The sequence below is a fragment of the Brienomyrus brachyistius genome, chromosome 7 (assembly GCF_023856365.1).
Source record: "Brienomyrus brachyistius isolate T26 chromosome 7, BBRACH_0.4, whole genome shotgun sequence".
NCBI lineage: Eukaryota > Metazoa > Chordata > Actinopteri > Osteoglossiformes > Mormyridae > Brienomyrus > Brienomyrus brachyistius.
Window position 1 is genome coordinate 10,695,882 of NC_064539.1, and position 18,087 is coordinate 10,713,968.

Below are 18,087 nucleotides of genomic sequence, written 5' to 3' on the forward strand. Positions count from 1 at the left end.
ATTAATAATTGCTATATAAAATTCAATCTATCCCTTCATTCATTCATTCTTCATTCATTCATTGATCCATCCACCCATCTTCACATGGCTTTTACTGGTAATAATACTGTAAAAGTTGTTATATAAAATTCAACCTATCCCTTCATTTATTCATTCATTCATTCATTCATTCATTCATCCATCCATCCACCCATCTTCACATGGCTTTTCCTGGTGAAGGTCAGAGTAATAATACAGGCCAGATCTCTTTTTCAAAGGCCATAGACTCTACCTTCTGTGCTTCCAGCTGGTAGGTATAATTCCTCCATCGTATCATGGGTCTGTCAGGAGTATTCCCAGTGGAACGTGCCCACAACGGCTCCCTTGGGAGCCAATCAGTATCCTTATGAAATGCCTGAAGCAAGTCAGGTGACTCCTCTCCATTCAAAGGACCGGCGGCTCTATTTTGAGGTTCTCCTGGATTTCCAGATTCCCCAACCTGTCACTGAGAGTCCAGCAACCCTGTAGAAAACCCTCATTTAAGTGGCTTGTACTCACAACCTTATTCTTTCAATTATAAACCACAGTTCTAGACCATAGTTGAAGGCAGGAATGTGGATTGACTAGTGAACCATGAGGCTAGTCCATAGACATCAAATTTTCCTAACAGAGATCGCCTTGGTGACTCCACTGCATGGATTGTCATCTTATTATCACAGAGGGGTACATTGTACTTTGTTGAGCCAAAGAGCTATCATATCTGAAGCTGACACTTCTAGTAGGGTCTTCCTGGACAAATATGTCCACCCTAGACTTGCCGCCACTCCATCACATGCACTATGGGCAATGTAATGACATAAATGTAATTACTATGTTCCTGTACTTGTACAATGGCCAATATAGTATTATTATTATTAATTATTAATATTATTATTATTTTATTATTACAGTAATTGTGTGTCTGGACTGCAGGGGAAATTCCCATTTGAATAAATGATGGTCTGGCATCCTGTCCAGGGTGTACCCGAGAGTGGTGCCCCGTGATGGTCTGGCATCCTGTCCAGGGTGTACCCCAGCCTGGTGCCCCGTGACGGTCTGGCATCCTTGATCGGTCGGGCGCTTTCAGAACCAGAATCATGCAGAACGAGGTGCCAAATATCCCCACAGCTGTAGGGGGTCGTGCAGGACGGTGCTGCCAGGGATGCTGAGGTAACAGTGCCACTGATGCCTTTTTCATTTCTTCCCATTGCTGTTTTTTTGTCAGTCATTGGTGTTGCTGTTTTTTTCTTTTCCTTACCCTCCCTGCCTTTTACTTCATCACTCCTGTCTCCCAGTAGTGCGTAACAGGTGTCGCCGCCCCCCTCTCACCCATTTCGTGCCCAGCAGGCGCCAACTCGGAAGGCGGTCGCTAAGGACCGCCACCTCACCACCTTGCACCAGCTGTATTATTTTTTCAGTTTTTTCTTTTGAATCTTAATAAAACACAATGGATTCACCAACTGCAGACAGTGTACAGAGTAGGTGTATGTTCTGTTCTAATGTGTATGTAACACACCACTTGAAACATTAAATTACCCTTACAAATAGGAGAATGTTACACATTCTACTTGCACCTTTATTTCAAATGAGTTAAAAAAGGGATTCGTTTAAACAAGTATAGACACTGAAGGTGTCATAAGAACATAAGAAATTCACAAACGAGAGGAGGCCGTTCGGCCCATCAAGCTCGTTTGGGGAGAACTTAACTAATAGCTCAGAGTTGTTAAAATTTTATCTACCTCTCCTAAATCCATGTTGTCTATCCCTCAGAATGTTATCTGAATCCAGGTAATCTAACATTTTCACTTGGATAATAGCTTCCATTACTTTTCCAGTTATGCAAGTTAAACTGATTGGCTTGGAATTTGCTAGATTACTTCTATCCACTTTTTTGAATATGGGCACTATATCACAATTGCTTTCAGGGAAGAGTTGTGAACACTTTATTTTATTTACATCAAATTTCCAGACTTTCTGTCAATGTGCAAACCTCAGACCACATCAATAATTCAGTGTTTAAAAGTCCCTTATCTGATTGGCTAGAAGGAAAATGCCAGCTGATGGGGTGAGCTCCCGTTGCCACGGCTACGTGGCAATAAGACTATCCCTGCCTATGAAGTGGTGGTACGGTGATATATTGCTGCTCTAAGATTTATCATGACAAATTTCCTGTCTGACTCTTTAACTTAATCCACAATGTTGTCCATAGATGTTAGAGCTCTGCAAGTTCTACACCATGGGAATCTTACAATAAACTCTGCCTTTAATTTCTCTCCTTCTCTGATTAGTTCATTATTTATGAAATTTATAGCTGGGGCAGTGAATGCCTCTTGAGTAAATTGGCAGACTTTTCTAAAAGCATGGCACAGAATCAAATTGAAAACCCAAAAATAAATGTCTAACCATTGTTTAACCTTCCTGCCATTCTGGTGCACAGGACAGTGGTAAAATTGTGTATTATGTTTTACACATCATTATATGAAATTAAAACATTTATTCTATAGGTTTTTTTTTATCGTGCTTTATGTGTCAGTAATGCATTACTCATTCTAATGGAAAGTATATATATATATATATATTTATCAGTTTTTCTCAGTAAAAATTGTTAGTAATAATTCGTTTACTGTGACAGCCCAAATCAAACAATTGATTCATTGTACACTGTCTTTATTGATGGGGCGCACACTGCTCCTCTCCTCTGTGCAGCATACTTCCACAGCATTCCGTTTTAAACTGTCCCCTTTCCAATTCATGTAAAAGACGTTACCACTGATTTAAATAGTTGCGTCATGATGAGAATCTCATAATGCCAGATTCTAGCTCCTAGGCCTGCCAAGAAAAAGTTATTTTGAAGCTGGGTAAATCTGCGACAGTGATTTTCACCGACCGGAGAAATTGCACTTCATACCAGTGTTATACACTCCGCCAAAATTATATTTAAACCGATCTGTTACAGAGATGCAGACATGTCTTAAAGCACCAGTTAAAAGTGTGAGAAGGCTGCATTCAGGCCTGTAGCAAGAAGTAAATTCTGGGTGGGGGGAGGGGGGGTCTGGCAGCCCTACCAACAAATCATCCTCGGTAGAATTTGCCGACTGGGAGGAAACTGAGCAGCTACCAGCTGGACATCCACCATCTCAGTATGTTGCAGGCATTGTCATTGTTATTTTTAATCAGAGCAACACCTGCTGCAGCCTGACCAGCATTAGACAATATGAGAGAGCAATGCCACAGGGAACATACACCCACACACATACAGTGTAAACAAACTTTTGTTCTGAGTCTTTCATACATGTACTCATCTTAAAGTGGATCATCATATGTTTGGAGAAATGCTAAAGTTGTTGGCTAGGAAAAACAAAAAATGACTAATTGCACATGTCACACATCAACCTCCACAGCCAAAATATTATCTGCCTTGAATTCACTTCACATCAACTATTGTTTTACCATTTTGTCATTGCGAGAAATGTCCATTCATAAAAGTTCCTAAATTTAACTCTATAAACAATAAGATTTTAAGCTGATGCATAAAATTTTGTACTCAATATTAACCATCCATCCATCCATCCATTTTCCAAACCGCTTATCCTATTGGGTCGCGGGGGGTCCGGAGCCTATCCCGGAAGCAATGGGCACGAGGCAGGGAACAACCCAGGATGGGGGGCCAGCCCATCGCAGGGCACACTCACACACCATTCACTCACACATGCACACCTACGGGCAATTCAGCAACTCCAATTAGCCTCAGCATGTTTTTGGACTGTGGGGGGAAACCGGAGTACCCGGAGGAAACCCCACGACGACACGGGGAGAACATGCAAACTCCGCACACATGTGACCCAGGCGGAGACTCGAACCCGGGTCCCAGAGGTGTGAGGCGACAGTGCTAACCACTGCACCACCATGCCACCCCCCAATATTAACCAATTAACCAATATTAATCAATCTTGAATGCATAAATAACTGAGTTTAATTTAAAAATATAAAATATATGAAACAATATATAACAATAATATAAAAACAAAAGTGATTTGTTTATGGTTACAGTTTAAAGTGAATTTATTTATGTATAGCAAGGAGGGGGAAGTCAGTGAATAGGTTTTATGCCTGAGCATAAATAGTTCAGGCTTTGTGGCAAAATACATCCTATTAAATTGTACAGAATGCCCATAAAATTACGAATGTTCTGAGCATAATAAATGTAATTTTATTAATTACTTTGTTCTTATCACCCACAGTGAGTATTTCTCTTAATCAACCTCAAAGTAGGAATTAATCTGTAGTGCTGCACACGATTTTGATTAACATAATTTTGGGAGACATATGTACTCCAGACTTATAGAAGAATGCTGTGCTTACAAAGCAGCAAGCCTTTTTTCTTACTGTATGCTTTAATAACATAATGTCCAAACCTACTCGAACTTAGCATAAATTCCACATTATAAGCTAAATGTGGAAGTAAAATTATCTGCTATTAAATGCATTTATAATTTTGTATAGGCTTGCGATGGGTCATTATTAAAATGCACATGAGTTTTTTTTTTTATTAAATTCTGTGAATCAGTTTGATTTCACTAAACTTGGCATCAGAAGCACATAATTCTCATATTATGCAGTTTCAAAAAATATTGGAAGAATGTTTTTGCTGTTATCAAGGACACTGTCTCCTCTCCAGCCCCCCACAGAAATCCCAGTACACCTAACCTAGATGCACCACACCAGAACAATAAGAGAGAAAAAAATGCATAAATAGTAATAGTCAGCTTGGTGTATCAAGTTGATGTTAACCAACTGTTACAAGTCAGTGATGTCAAACTCGAAACGCTGTTTCAAAATTGTTTTGATTCATTTGAATCATTGTGTTTCAGTATATTATTCTGAAGTCATGTGACCACATTAATTGGGAATGCAATACATTATATGGTTATCAGCAAAAATATCATTGCAGACTAATATTTGTGTAGTTTTTCTTTGACTTAAGTGTACAAGTACAAGCTACTTGTTACATTTCCAAAACTATTATTTTATCTAAATACTGAAGGTATAGGCATGGGGTAACTAATATAGCATAATATATTTGAGATCACACTGCCACGTAGGATTATAATTTCCCTATCAAACAGACCTAAATAAACTGTTGGAATGTTGTCGCTATGTTCAGTATTTTTGGTTAATGACTTTTATAGGAGTGCTGGTTTGCCAATTCTCACACTTTCAGACTTTCACGCTAAGGCAATTAATTTTACACCAAATCTGTACTGTTCCATTATAAACCTAAAATTAGCTATATCAAAAGCACTGGTGTAGTTTCCAAACTCTACAGGCAATTTACGAGGTAATAAAACTGTTACATACATGTAAATGCGTGTGTATGTGTGAGCAGACTTGTCTCCAATTAAAAATCTGACTCCAGCCAGTTGACCAAATTTAGCAGCCCTCGCACTGTCGTGACAACATTAGCAGGGGGCCCACTGCGGTATTTACTAAAGAGGAGCCCCCGTTGCCAAATGTTACCACCTTTTGTTAACAGACAATCACGCAAAATATGCATTTTACCGACCTCTCCTCCAGCCCCGCCTTAAAAAGATTCAAACCATGAAAAAAGGCGAAAAAATTGAATGGGCTGTAAACTGAAATCTAATTTTAATAAATAAATCAGTAATAAACTTTTTGTCATTGGGTGTAATATTAGAAAATATTTAAAGTATGGTTGGTTGCTAGTTTTGATGTCATTCCAGAGAACAGATTTGATGTTGCTGGTAGACTTGTCACCCATCCCATAATGAAAAGTAAAATGCTGTATACTATTCTAACCAATATGGGAAGCGATTTGTCCCACATTTCTTCCGACTGAAAGTTGAAACCCTAATTGCTGATGTTTGCGACTATATGCGCTTGCATTCTGTAAACTTACATTCTGCAATGCTTCAAGCGGTGATTTTTTATTTTAATATTTCCAGTTCCGTTTTGCAGAGTTTATAGTACACAGCACCAGCATGTTGTGTGTCAGACATTAAACTGGAAAACGAACCACCATACCACCGTTGTCTTTTCACATTGTTTATCCACAATATTGTCTTTTTAAAGCTGCTGCTTTCATCACCAGCACTTGAAGCTTCCTCAGAGAAAACACTTATGTCTTCCATACAACACGAGTGGTCAAAATTGTGGAAACACCCAGCATTTTTGGCATTGTGCTTTAAAAGTACTACATGGTTACTGGCTGTAATGTTTATAAACAGTCATGCTACAGATATTATACACTGGATGATTAAATAATTAACCTGAGAAACTGGAATAAAGTTTTGCAATGTCTAAAAACTGGAAGTGTTTCTACAATTTTAGCCGCTAGTGTATATTACCAAAACAGTACCATATGGTGTGCTCCACCAACTCAACCAACCCTACTGCAAGTTTGTTGGGCATAAGCTGTCTGTTCTTAACAGATTACAACATGATTGAAATTGCATTTGTTTCTGTGATGTGATAGACTGATATGTGCTATCCTCCAATGGTGCTTATTGATAGCTTATTGAAGTTCCTAATTTTCTTATCATTTAAATTTTATATGACGATAAGTTAATATATCATTTATATCACCCAGTCTTGTGCTACCTAACATCACTTACTTTGCCGCACAACAGAGTTATATAAATCTGTGTAAACCACAGCTCTTTGCAAAGTCTTACTTCAAGCATTTGAGTGTCTTGCACCAAGCCATGTTATTACCAGTTTTTTTCATATATCTGAGTAATTTCCATTTTTTCCATTAGTTCCTGGTTTAACCTCTGCCTGCACAATAACCTTGATTTTGAAGTAGTGCTTTGGATTTGTAGAATAAACTGTGCTCTTGGGTCCCAACCCTTTGTCATTAGTTGTGTTGAGATGTATGGGGTCACTTTGAAGTTGTTGTGGGAAAGCAAGTAAAATGCTTGCTTTGCCAGCAACATCTGTCATATTGTAATAATGCAAGGACAATGAGGTGGCACTCCAAGGAAAAACATCCAGACTCCTTGAGGGCTAGAACAACACAATTTGATCTAACGGTATACCTATCTTCTATATACCATATGGTACATTTGATGCATATTCAATTACAGCTTTATGTATATTAAAATGTCTAGTTACTACCCAACAATAAGGTTAAAGGGGCTAGATGAGGCGCATGTTGATCTAATTCTAATGTACTAACAACCATATTCTATTATGGAAGACGAAAAGTTTCTGAAATGTTCTTCAGAAACTTGACCTCAATTACATCACTCCATCAGGAAATGCCCTGAAGGCGATGGTAGATTCATAGTCTCAAGAAAGCAAGGACAAAGAAATGGCAGAGGTTTTGAAAGCAAGTTTAATATCAGACACGATGACCTTTGGAAACATTGATGCCTAACTAATTTTCTAGACACATGAGGAATAGATGAAGAGGTCGCATATGTTCTGTCACTGATCATGCTCACAATATCTCAGCAACTTTTACAAATATGCCACACAGGGGTATACCTAGATATTCGAAGCTCCCAGACAAAATGTTACCTTGGGCCCTCTGCCCAATTTTATGTATACTTTTACATATTCAAGAGCCCTTGTCAAGTGCTGGGCCCCTATAACTGCATTAAATAGTGACCACCATAAAACAGCCAGAGTAGCTTCGGGTTTTCACTGTCTTAAATCATGCCAGTTGAACCGTCAGCCATAAAGGGGAGGTTCTGCCTCAAAAATCATTCCTCCAGACAGGATGCTTCATCATAAACTTCAAAAGAAAAAATCCAAAACTGAAGAAACCCAACTTCACTACAGTAATGCAATAATCTTCAGAGGAACGTGAGGGACAGTAAGGTCATTCAGTAAGTCAGTACAGTCTGTGAGGGTCATTGCAATAGCAGCATTATTGAATCCCAGATTCAAACTTATAATTTTTGGAAGTTCAGAGAAGTGTTTAACATTTGAGTGCTGTGCTCTCATTCATTCAACTTTCCACAATCCAGTCCCTGTCAGCCATCAACCTCAGCAGCTATAGCATATTAGACTGGTGCAGATAATGAAAACAGACTCTTTGATGTTTTTTGATGGCAGAGTGGCTGAAACAATCCTTGGTCAGAGTATCTCTGCTGATGCCACTTCAGTGGTTTAATTGTATCACTCAACCCCATATCTGTCTAGTGTAGATGGCCCACTAGATTACTAGGCTACTCACTCTGCAATATTATCACATCTATTCCAGTTAGCCAATACATATCTCTCTTTTCCAGAAACCTTGGTGCCTTATTAGTATTCTACAAGGCAGGAGATGTTCTGAGTGTGAGAAGCATACGTTTGAGGTAGAAAACGCAGTTGAACAGATTGCCCTTCTTAAAAAAAATGCTTGAACTTCACTAGCACTCGGTGCACTTCACTAATCATAATAACAACACCGAAAACGTAGGCCTATTTTCCCAATAGCATTCAATGAATTAACAACGTGACCATATCAAATAAACGATTATTGAATATTTATTTTAAAATGCCACATCCATTATTACTGATTTCTCCAAGACACTGTTGATCACCATTTGACCACCAGGTGTCATCTTAATGCAATGTTTTGAAAAAAATCCATTCCGAATTAATTGTTTTGATATTACATTTTCTGTTATATCCCTCTTATTTAATAGCAAAATGTAAAACATTTAATAAATGTCAAAACGGAACACTTCAAAACTTAATCATCTTGCAATCAGTATCAAACGCCTTTTCCATCTGCGCGGTATTAATTTACAACCAAACACATGGAGGTTGCCATTTTGGAATACACCACATTTACATCTTTTAGGGGTGTACAGAAACCGTAAATAACTTCATGTTGCTAATATTACAGCATTTTATGTGGAATTTATATCCATTATTGAATTTAATCATATTGTGAAACATATATTTCAAAGTTTTATTCTAAAAATATTGCTATTTAAATTTTTTAAATTCTTACAAACTCCTCGTGACTTAGTACAGTCTAGGGACGTTATGGCGTTTACCTCAACGATTAGCTGTACCAGAATGTTTCTGCATGGTACAAAATTAAAAGCTATGATATGTAATATCAAACAGTCAGACTGCTGGAGGTGCAGATTAGGAGGTCAGTGATTTATATGTTTCTTTCTGTGACGTTTTTCAGATAACTTGTTCAATCACTAAAATATTTAGCCAGCTAGAGTAATACTCTAAATCATGGAGTTGCTAGTTGTACGGTACAATTGCTTAACTGCCTATTATGATGGATGTTCTTACTGCACGCGCAGTCAATGCTATTACTTGCTAGCCCTCTCAAATTGTTTGTATGCGGCCAGGTTTCCAGTTTTGGATAGCACGCGTGTGTTGTCATATATGGTTTTAGAATTGCTTCAACTTTGAAGTAGGAATTAAATTTGTTCTTCGTGGTGTTGCATGTTCATTTATGTCACAATGTTTAACGTTTTTTTTATCAAATGGCCTTTTAATAAAATGCTATTTAAATTTCAGCCAAGAGATCTCTTCTTTCAGAAGATGTCATTAAGCTGCAAGATTTCCAAAAAAGAAAAAATGAAATGACTTTAAAACATGGAGATAAAGGTACTGAGTAGCATGGTAACATTGCTGGCTTTCTCTGTGTCTCTCTCTCTGTCACACACACACACACACACACACACACACACACACACAGATAGTGCCCTCCATAATGTTTGGGACAAAGACATTTTAATTGATTTACCCTAATGCTTCACAGCTTAAAATTTCAAATCAAACAATTCAGCCGTGATTAAAGTGCACATTGCAGACTTCAACGTAAAGTTATTTGCATACATTTCTGTTCCACCATGCAGAAATTCTAATACTTTTTATAGTTCCCCTCAGGACAGCATGTCCTTTTGGATATAGCAGTGTTGTGCATATTAAAGCAGTATGTTCCCTGGGGATGTGCTGCCCGACCTCTAATGAAGCCACCTTCAGCTCCTGCCTGCTTTGGGGGCTTGTCTCTTTAAGTTTCCTCCTCAGCATGTGGAAGGCATGCTCAGCTGGTCACTGCCTATTCACAGTGACTTCACTTTTATCAATTTTTTAGCATTGAAGAACTCCCATGTTGCCTTAGCAGTATGTGTGGGATCATTATCTTGTTGCAGGATGAAGTGGCGTTCGATATGTTTAGAGGCACTTAGTGGAAATTGAGCAAATAAGATGTTTCTACACACCTCAGAATTCATTGGGCGACTGCTTTCAGCAGTTACATCATCAATGAAGATGAGCGTGCCAATGGCTGTGGCAGTCAAACATGCCCCAGCCATAGCACCCCCACCACCAAGTGAGCCGGTATGCTTTGGACCTTAGACAGTTCCTTTTCGTCTCCACACTTTCCTCTTGCCATCACTCTGATACAGGGTAGTCTCATCTGTCCATAAGACTTTTCCCAGAATTCTGCATGCTCCTTTAATCTGCCCGTCCTGTTTTTGTGTGTAACTAGTGGTTTGTATTTTGCAGTGTAGCCTCTGTATTTCTGTTCACGAAGTTGTTTGTGGATAGTAGCCTCTGACAGTCACACCTGCCTCCTGAAGACTGCTTCTGATCTGTTGGACAGGCGTTTGGCATGTTTCTTTACCAGATTGAGGGTTCTTCTGCCATCAGCATGGAGGTCTTCCTTGGTCTGCCAATCCCTTCGTTATTACTGAGCTCATCAGAGCATTCTTTCTTCTTAATGATATTCCGGACAGTTTATTTTGTAATCCTAAAGTTTGACCAATGTCTATAATGGTCTTATTATTGTCTTTCAGACTCATTATAGCTTTTTTGACTTTCATGGTCACAACTCTTCTCATTTTGAACAATGGCTCCAAATGGTTAGAAGCAGGCCTGGGTATCTTATCCTCGCATTAATGAAGCAATGAAGCACACTTGAGTAAATCACAAACAGCTTTGAAGCCAAATGTCCCAAACATTATGGTGCCCTGATATGAGGGGGACTATGTATGAAAAGTGTTGTAAATTTCTACATGGTGAAACTGAAATGTATACAAATAACTTTAAAGTCTGGAATGTGCAATTTAATCATATATGGATAGTTTGATTTGAAATTTTAAACTGTGGAGCAAAGGGGTGAATCAAAGAAAAATGTGTCTTTGTCCAAAACATTATGGAGCACACTGTGTGTACGGTGTGTGTGTATCTGTGAGTATAAGTGTAAGTATGATGTTTTAGAGCAATGGTATTCAGGCTTTTTTTGACAGGGCCCCCTAGAGCTGATATATTTGTCCTGATTCCCCCCGCCCCCCCCCCTGTGTGTTTTGCCATCACATTTTCTTTTAACACTACTAGCAGAGCAACTTTCCCACTGTAACCTTGTTACTAGTCAGTACTGAATAAATACAGTAACCACCTGTAGAAGACCATAATACATATACATTGATGTATTCAATACGGGGTGCCTGTCAGTTTCACACCATTTTAATTGGTTTAATTTGTTAGCATCATAAAATATATACATATATAATGTGTTCACATAACTTGTTTCTGACAGTTGCAATTTCGAAATAGATCTTCCCCCAACTCAACACCCCACACACACAATTGTCTGCATGCTTTTTCCTCACCTGAAGCTCTCTTCAATTCCTTTGCTCCCCCCAGTGCAAATACCTTTTGTTTTAAAGGGTGTATGCTCTGGTTTACGTCACCAACTTTATTTTTTTTTCCTCAGGAGAATATATACAAATGTTTCAACAAAAGCTACAAAGAAATGACCTCATCCTAAGAGACGAGTTGAAAGTGCTGCTTCACTTATGTCAGACACCGGAGGACATGATCATCGCTAAAGCTGCCATCTGTCGGTAGGGTCATATGTGAAGAAAACTGTTTTTGTTTGTTTTTCTCTCTCTCTTTCTTTATGGTGCACTTTTTAATTGTAATCATGGTTAGTTTTTTATGTGTAATTTTGAAAGATTAGTAATTTGAAAACATTGATTTATGCAGTTGACACTCTGACTGAATGAGACTGAATGGCCTTGAACTGCATTGCATCACAAAGACATAACATGTTCTTTAGAATGATCATAAAATGATCATCTGGAATAAAACTGAAGAAAATGGTATATATTAGTCTAACCAATGTGAGTTTACTTGTGGACATTAATGTGGTGTCAACATTTACTGCTTATCGCTTATATTTGAGAGATTGTTTCAGCAGAAAATAATTTTTCCCCATAACTATTATCATTTCCCATTATTATAAATTAAGTGGTTTTAAAGAAGTCTTTTTGTCCCTTCAGTTATTAATGTCACATTAATTGAGTGGGCAGCCACTACTACGGACTTAATAGATCCATATGAAGACGGCTTTCTTGCCAGTAATAGGTGTTTTGTTTTTGAAATAGGACTGTTTTGTTTACAGTCGATGTTGAAAATGAAACGAAAATACAAATATCAAAATATTTTCTTGACGGTTTATGAAATAAATGCAATTTATAAATAGTTTTTTTTTTTTTTGTGCAATGTATGGCATAGTAGACTAAGGACATGCATTTGGTGTCCTGAGTTCTGGAGGGACTACGCTGTAGTAAATTGTTATTTAGCTCTATGAACATTTGTAGTGGTGTAATTTGATAGAAGTGAATAAGCAGCAGCCTGGTAAGAAAATGAACGACTAATAACAAGAACCGGTTTTGTGCCATTGATTGAACTATTTCGTGTGTGTGTGTGTGTGTGTGTGTGTACACACATGCACAAAATGTTATTAATTCGTTGTTGATCGGTTAAGGTTTCATCACGACAACAGAAATGCATCTTACACAGAGTTCAAGTTTGGCCCCCTGTTTATGAGGCTTTGCTATGAACTTAACATGGAGGAGATGGCGGAATGCACAATAAAGGACAAGGTGATCTCACGAGGGCTGCCGGGCTTTTCATTGGGGTTTCATTAGTCCTGAAAGGGAAATCTCTCTTATGAATTTCAGTTTTTTTTAGACAATTTTCTAAGACACAATATATAGAATATTTTGCACACAGGAAAGACTTTTTGTTTTCCCCCAACCAGCGACCGTATCTTGTAGTGACTTGCGAATCCCAGCGTGTCTTATAAGAGATGTTAAATAGCAGTGAGCAATAGAGGGAGCTGCTGCCTAACAGGGCAGAATATTGTAGTTCCATTAAGCAGAAACAGTAATGTATTCATGCATGTGGGGGAAAAACAAAGGCTTGGGGGGCGGAATAAAACTAGTACATGCAGTGAAAATGTGTGTCATTAGTCACTAATAATACTTGCTGCACATTTATGCATTTTTTTCTGGATTTTCTATTGCGGTACATTTTTGACAAGCCGGTTACAAGTGTGTTATGTCTTTGTTTCAGAGTCTGAAAGGATTCTTCCCAGACTCAACATCCTTCAACATCATGATGGACATGCTATTTATGAAAGGACACTATGAGAGTAAGAGATCCTGGTTTTAATAAATCTACTCTTACAGGGAAAAATGCTTTGGTCCTTCGTATAAAATAAAATAAAACACAACAGGTTTGAAAAATGGCTGTCTGACATGAAGGCGAGGGTGTGGTTTGAAGTTTTCAATTCCAGGATGCATAGTGATTGTCATAATGCATTTATAAATAGACCGTGATTCTGCGTTTCTCTTATTCAGCACCAGTCAGCGAATGATCTTTGTTTTATGTGATTTATGAAGCGGCACGTGCCACTCTGCCACAATTCTGTGCAAACTTCTAGTCACTTTCGATCTTCACTTTCATTTTACTTAATGGGGTTTGTTTATGGTTTTAATATTGAATGTTTATACTTAATTGTTTTTTTTTAATTCTTTTTACACATACTGTATATAGAAAACATTGGTGTGTTGTTTGCTTATTGACCTGGGTGCTGACATTTTAGCTTTGATTAAAATGACAGGTAGCTCAATGGCCACATAAGGGAAGCACAACCAGGTGTCAAAAAAAGCTACTTTTAACATGCTTCCAGCCTACAATGAGCAATTGTGCAAACCAGCACTGAATAAATACAGTAACCACTTGTACAAGACCATAGTACATATACATTGACTGATTTAAATAGCAGGTTTTGCTATTTACCTGAACTTAAGTACTGCTTAGACTTTTTAGATTCTCAGGTAAGCTACCACTATTTCAATATCAGCGTCATAATTTTTAAACACACAGTACCTCCAGGATACCCAGAAATCCTCACTCAGGCCAGATATATAACCTGCTACTGTACGTGTAAGACATCTAAAGCAGTGACTTCAATTCTAGGTGCACTGGAAGTCCTAGCAGACATGAGGAATCAGGGAGTGCTTTTCAACAAGGACACCTTCATTTTGGCCTTTGCTATCTGCTACAAGCTGGTAGGATTTGTGGTATCTTGATATTCCACCTTGGTTTTCGGACTTGAGGGATTCTGGCATGCTTTATCCAGTTGTGTTGACCTTGATGACTGAAAGGGTCTTTGTGTTTATTTTGCACTGTTTTGTTGCGTTGCAATTACGTTTGTATTACAATAATGAAGCTAAATCAGGGCAGCATGTGGATGACTAGCTATATTTAAGACATCATATTAAAGTGCCCTTACAGAACATGAATCTGACCACAGAGACCTTAAGTATAATATACTGCTTAAACATTTAACACTTGTAACTCAATCTGCATTTTTAACAGAATACTGCCAAGTCATACAGAATCTGTATCATGATGCTTGAAGAGGCACAGATGAAAGGTTTCCTTATTCCTAGACATGCCTACTACTTTGCAGTGGCTCTGGCACTCAAACAGGTGAGTCTGCAGCACTTTACACTGCTCTCCTGTACTTTGTGATCTTGCTGTGCATGATAGAACTGTACTTTCTTTTCCTCTTGTAGGAGGACATAGAAAAGGCCAAATCTCTGTTTTCACAGATCATGACCACCAGTAACAGAATAAGCCAGAATCTGCAAGTAAGCTACACTGTGTCTGAAGCAGATATTCTGTAAATATACTAAAAACATGATGCATTAATACTACAGGCACCGCTTGCACACTGAAAGTTACGTAGCCACCGATCCATCCATTATTTCCTGTTAATGACTGGATTGAAATATATAACACTATTTAGATGTTAACCAGATAAACACCCCAGCTAAACCAAAGGTGGACATGGAAAGTGCCCTTAAGACCATTCTGAGTATAAACGTGGACATGGAAAGTGCCCTTAAGACCATTCTGAGTATAAACATGGACATGGAAAGTGCCCTTAAGACCATTCTGAGTATAAACGTGGACATGGAAAGTGCCCTTAAGACCATTCTGAGTATAAACGTGGACATGGAAAGTGCCCTTAAGACCATTCTGAGTATAAACATGGACATGGAAAGTGCCCTTAAGACCATTCTGAGTATAAACATGGACATGGAAAGTGCCCATAAGACCATTCTGAGTATAAACATGGACATGGAAAGTGCCCTTAAGACCATTCTGAGTATAAACATGGACATGGAAAGTGCCCTTAAGACCATTCTGAGTATAAACATGGACATGGAAAGTGCCCTTAAGACCACTCGGAGTAAAGTTTGCAAATGTTTTGCACAGGAATCATGACACACGAATGTTGTGGAGCAGTTAATAAGTAGCAGATATTTTTGTCTTTCGTGCAGGTGTATATATTAGCCATGGATGGGGCTCTGAATGACATTCTCTCTGTTCTGACATCAGCACTGGACTGCAGAAGTCCAACGTTCGTGAAGAAGCCCGAATTTTCCGAGGAGGTGGTAAGTGGCAGTTCCACAAAGTGAGCTTGGTCTGACGCTCTGCGGTAGTTTTCGTTTTCCGTTCTTTTCTGTAATGTTTCTGAAATGGACTTTGGGCCGGAGGTCATGCTCCACTGGTGACTCCCTACACCTGCAGTTTGATGTCATCAGCATTTCAGTGATGTCATCATGCCTCCCCTGCTTTATATTATGTATATCCTGTATCTATCTTTTTGTTTTTATTTACTCATCTTTTTTATCTATTCCATCTTTATACAATTCCATTGGCTTGTACCTTAGTTGCTTCTCTGTCTTTTGGTTTTATTTCAGTCCCATATGTGAAGCACTTTGAGCTGCATTCTACATATGCGAAGTGCTAGTATAATTTAAAAAATATCATTGTCATTACATTCGGTCCATTTCTGTTTTTATCCAATGGCCTTCCTGCGCATCGCTTGCATATAATGCAGGAGCAGCATTAGCATAGCATTAGCATACTCAGTGCAAATTTGAAACAAACGCTCTCAACATGGATCCAGGGCGAAGGGGAAAGAAAAACCCTGAGAGTCCAAGGCCAGCTGGCTGCTCAAGGCTCCAGGGCATGTTAGCTTTAAGCAGATAGGAAAAGCTTGTGGTTTTTAGGCTTAAGTCTAGCTGTACTTTGACATGAGAACTAGGTGGAATGAAACGGTGCCTGGTAACAAGATTTTGCACCTGTTGTTGTGTTGTATTATAATTCTCTAAAATGATTATTATAAGTGGGGGCGGCATGGTGGTGCAGTGATTATCACTGTTGCCTTACACCTCTGGGACCCGGGTTCGAGTCTCCACCTAAGTTACATGTGTGTGGAGTTTGCATGTTCTCCCCATGTCGTCGTGGGGTTTCCTCCATGTACTCTGGTTTCCCCCCACAGTCCAAAGACATAAAATTGCCCGTAGGTGTGCATGTGTGAGTGAATGGTGTGTGAGTGTGCCCTGCGATGGGCTGGCCCCCCATCCTGGGTTGTTCCCTGCCTCGTGCCCATTGCTTCCGGGATAGGCTCCGGAACCCCCACGACCTTGTAGGATAAGTGGTTTGGAAAATGGATGGATGGATCCATTTGGCAGTGGACCCTGAAGCATGGTTTGGCACTCTCTTTGGATTCAGGTAGACTTGGTGCTGCAGCGCAGTAAGGACAGCCCGGCACTGCAGGGCCGCCTGGAGCGTGTCCAGGCACAGCTGCGGGAGTCTGGCCAGGTGACAGCGCTGAGCATCGACGAGCTACTCTGCCTGACGCACAGCGGGAAGCACAGACCCTTCAGTGAGCTGCTGATGCCAAGGAAGGTCGGCCGCCGGGGAGGCAGGCCGCTGCACTCAGCCCTGCTGTCCGAGTGACTCCCCCCCCGGGTCTCCTTAGCCCCCCGGGTCTCTGTCTACCTCCCCAGCCGCTTCCTTACTGCTGTCAGAGTGCAGACCTCTGGCATGAGACCCATTGATGCGAACTCCATCAACACCATTAAAGTAGCTAGTCTAACATCAGCGACAGTGTTTGCTCATTTTTAACTCTCAAAGCAGGAGATGAAGATCCTGTCATTATTATATCTTATTACTTGATAAGATATTCTGACATATGTTTAAAAATAAATAATAATTCATTTGCTTTTAGAGATGATCCCTCCACTTGAACTCATAATTTCTAGAGTCTGCTGTCCCTGTTATGTGTGGAAAGTCAGACTTTAATCTGCGATTAATGGTAAAACGCTCTATTTTATGGTATAGTTGAACTGATTGCATTTCATGACATGGGTTAAAGACGGCATCCACGGAACTGGCTTCTGAATAGTGAGGGAAGAAACGAGGCAGTGCGCTGTTCTGTCCTCTGCTGACTCATGTTGCAGTTCCAGCTGTTGGCCTGGATTGAATAAAGCTGGAACTACAACACGTACAAACTGGTTATTGTCAGCATGCAGATGCTACACACTGCTGTTTTTGTGGATTCGCCCTTTTTGCCATGTTCGTTTGTAGTCTGATTTGCAGTGAAGGGTTCTGTTGAGCACATCAGTGTTTTCTTCTGGAAACTCCTTGTCATTATTTCTGGTCTGTGAGACCCCTGTAATTTTATTTGTATGTAACCTAAGGTGTAAAATCCCGTTCAAATGTTGCTGCACTTAAAAAATTACAAGAAGATTAACTGAATGCCTTGAGTCTCTGTACTGGATGTATTAGAAAAATGATGGATGGATGGATGGATGGATGGATGGATGGATGGACGGACGAACGAAATGCATTTGTGATCATGAGCTTTCCTGCAAGATGCATTCTTTCAGAACTAAATTTACAAATATACATTTGTTCTGTAATTTTCAT

General features: G+C 39.3%; 1 protein-coding gene across 1 annotated transcript; it reads left to right on the forward strand.

Moving 5' to 3' along the window:
• The first annotated feature begins 9,001 nt into the window (after positions 1-9,001).
• Positions 9,002-17,916, forward strand: ptcd2 (pentatricopeptide repeat domain 2). The gene is made up of 10 exons (XM_049019208.1): positions 9,002-9,133; positions 9,517-9,606; positions 11,720-11,849; positions 12,776-12,893; positions 13,366-13,444; positions 14,275-14,366; positions 14,677-14,790; positions 14,877-14,951; positions 15,648-15,761; positions 16,888-17,916. The coding sequence occupies exons 1-10, from the start codon at positions 9,022-9,024 to the stop codon at positions 17,113-17,115; spliced, it is 1,152 nt and encodes a 383-aa protein (XP_048875165.1). The 5' UTR covers positions 9,002-9,021; the 3' UTR covers positions 17,116-17,916.
• Positions 17,917-18,087: the final 171 nt, after the last annotated feature.

Bases quoted from the DNA above. Each gene is read 5' to 3' on its own strand.
- ptcd2 (XM_049019208.1), top strand. From the start codon at position 9,022: ATGGCGTTTACCTCAACGATTAGCTGTACCAGAATGTTTCTGCATGGT. The intron at 12,894-13,365 runs GTGATCTCACGA...TCTTTGTTTCAG, and splicing joins AATGCACAATAAAGGACAAG to AGTCTGAAAGGATTCTTCCC. The intron at 14,952-15,647 runs GTAAGCTACACT...TCTTTCGTGCAG, and splicing joins GAATAAGCCAGAATCTGCAA to GTGTATATATTAGCCATGGA.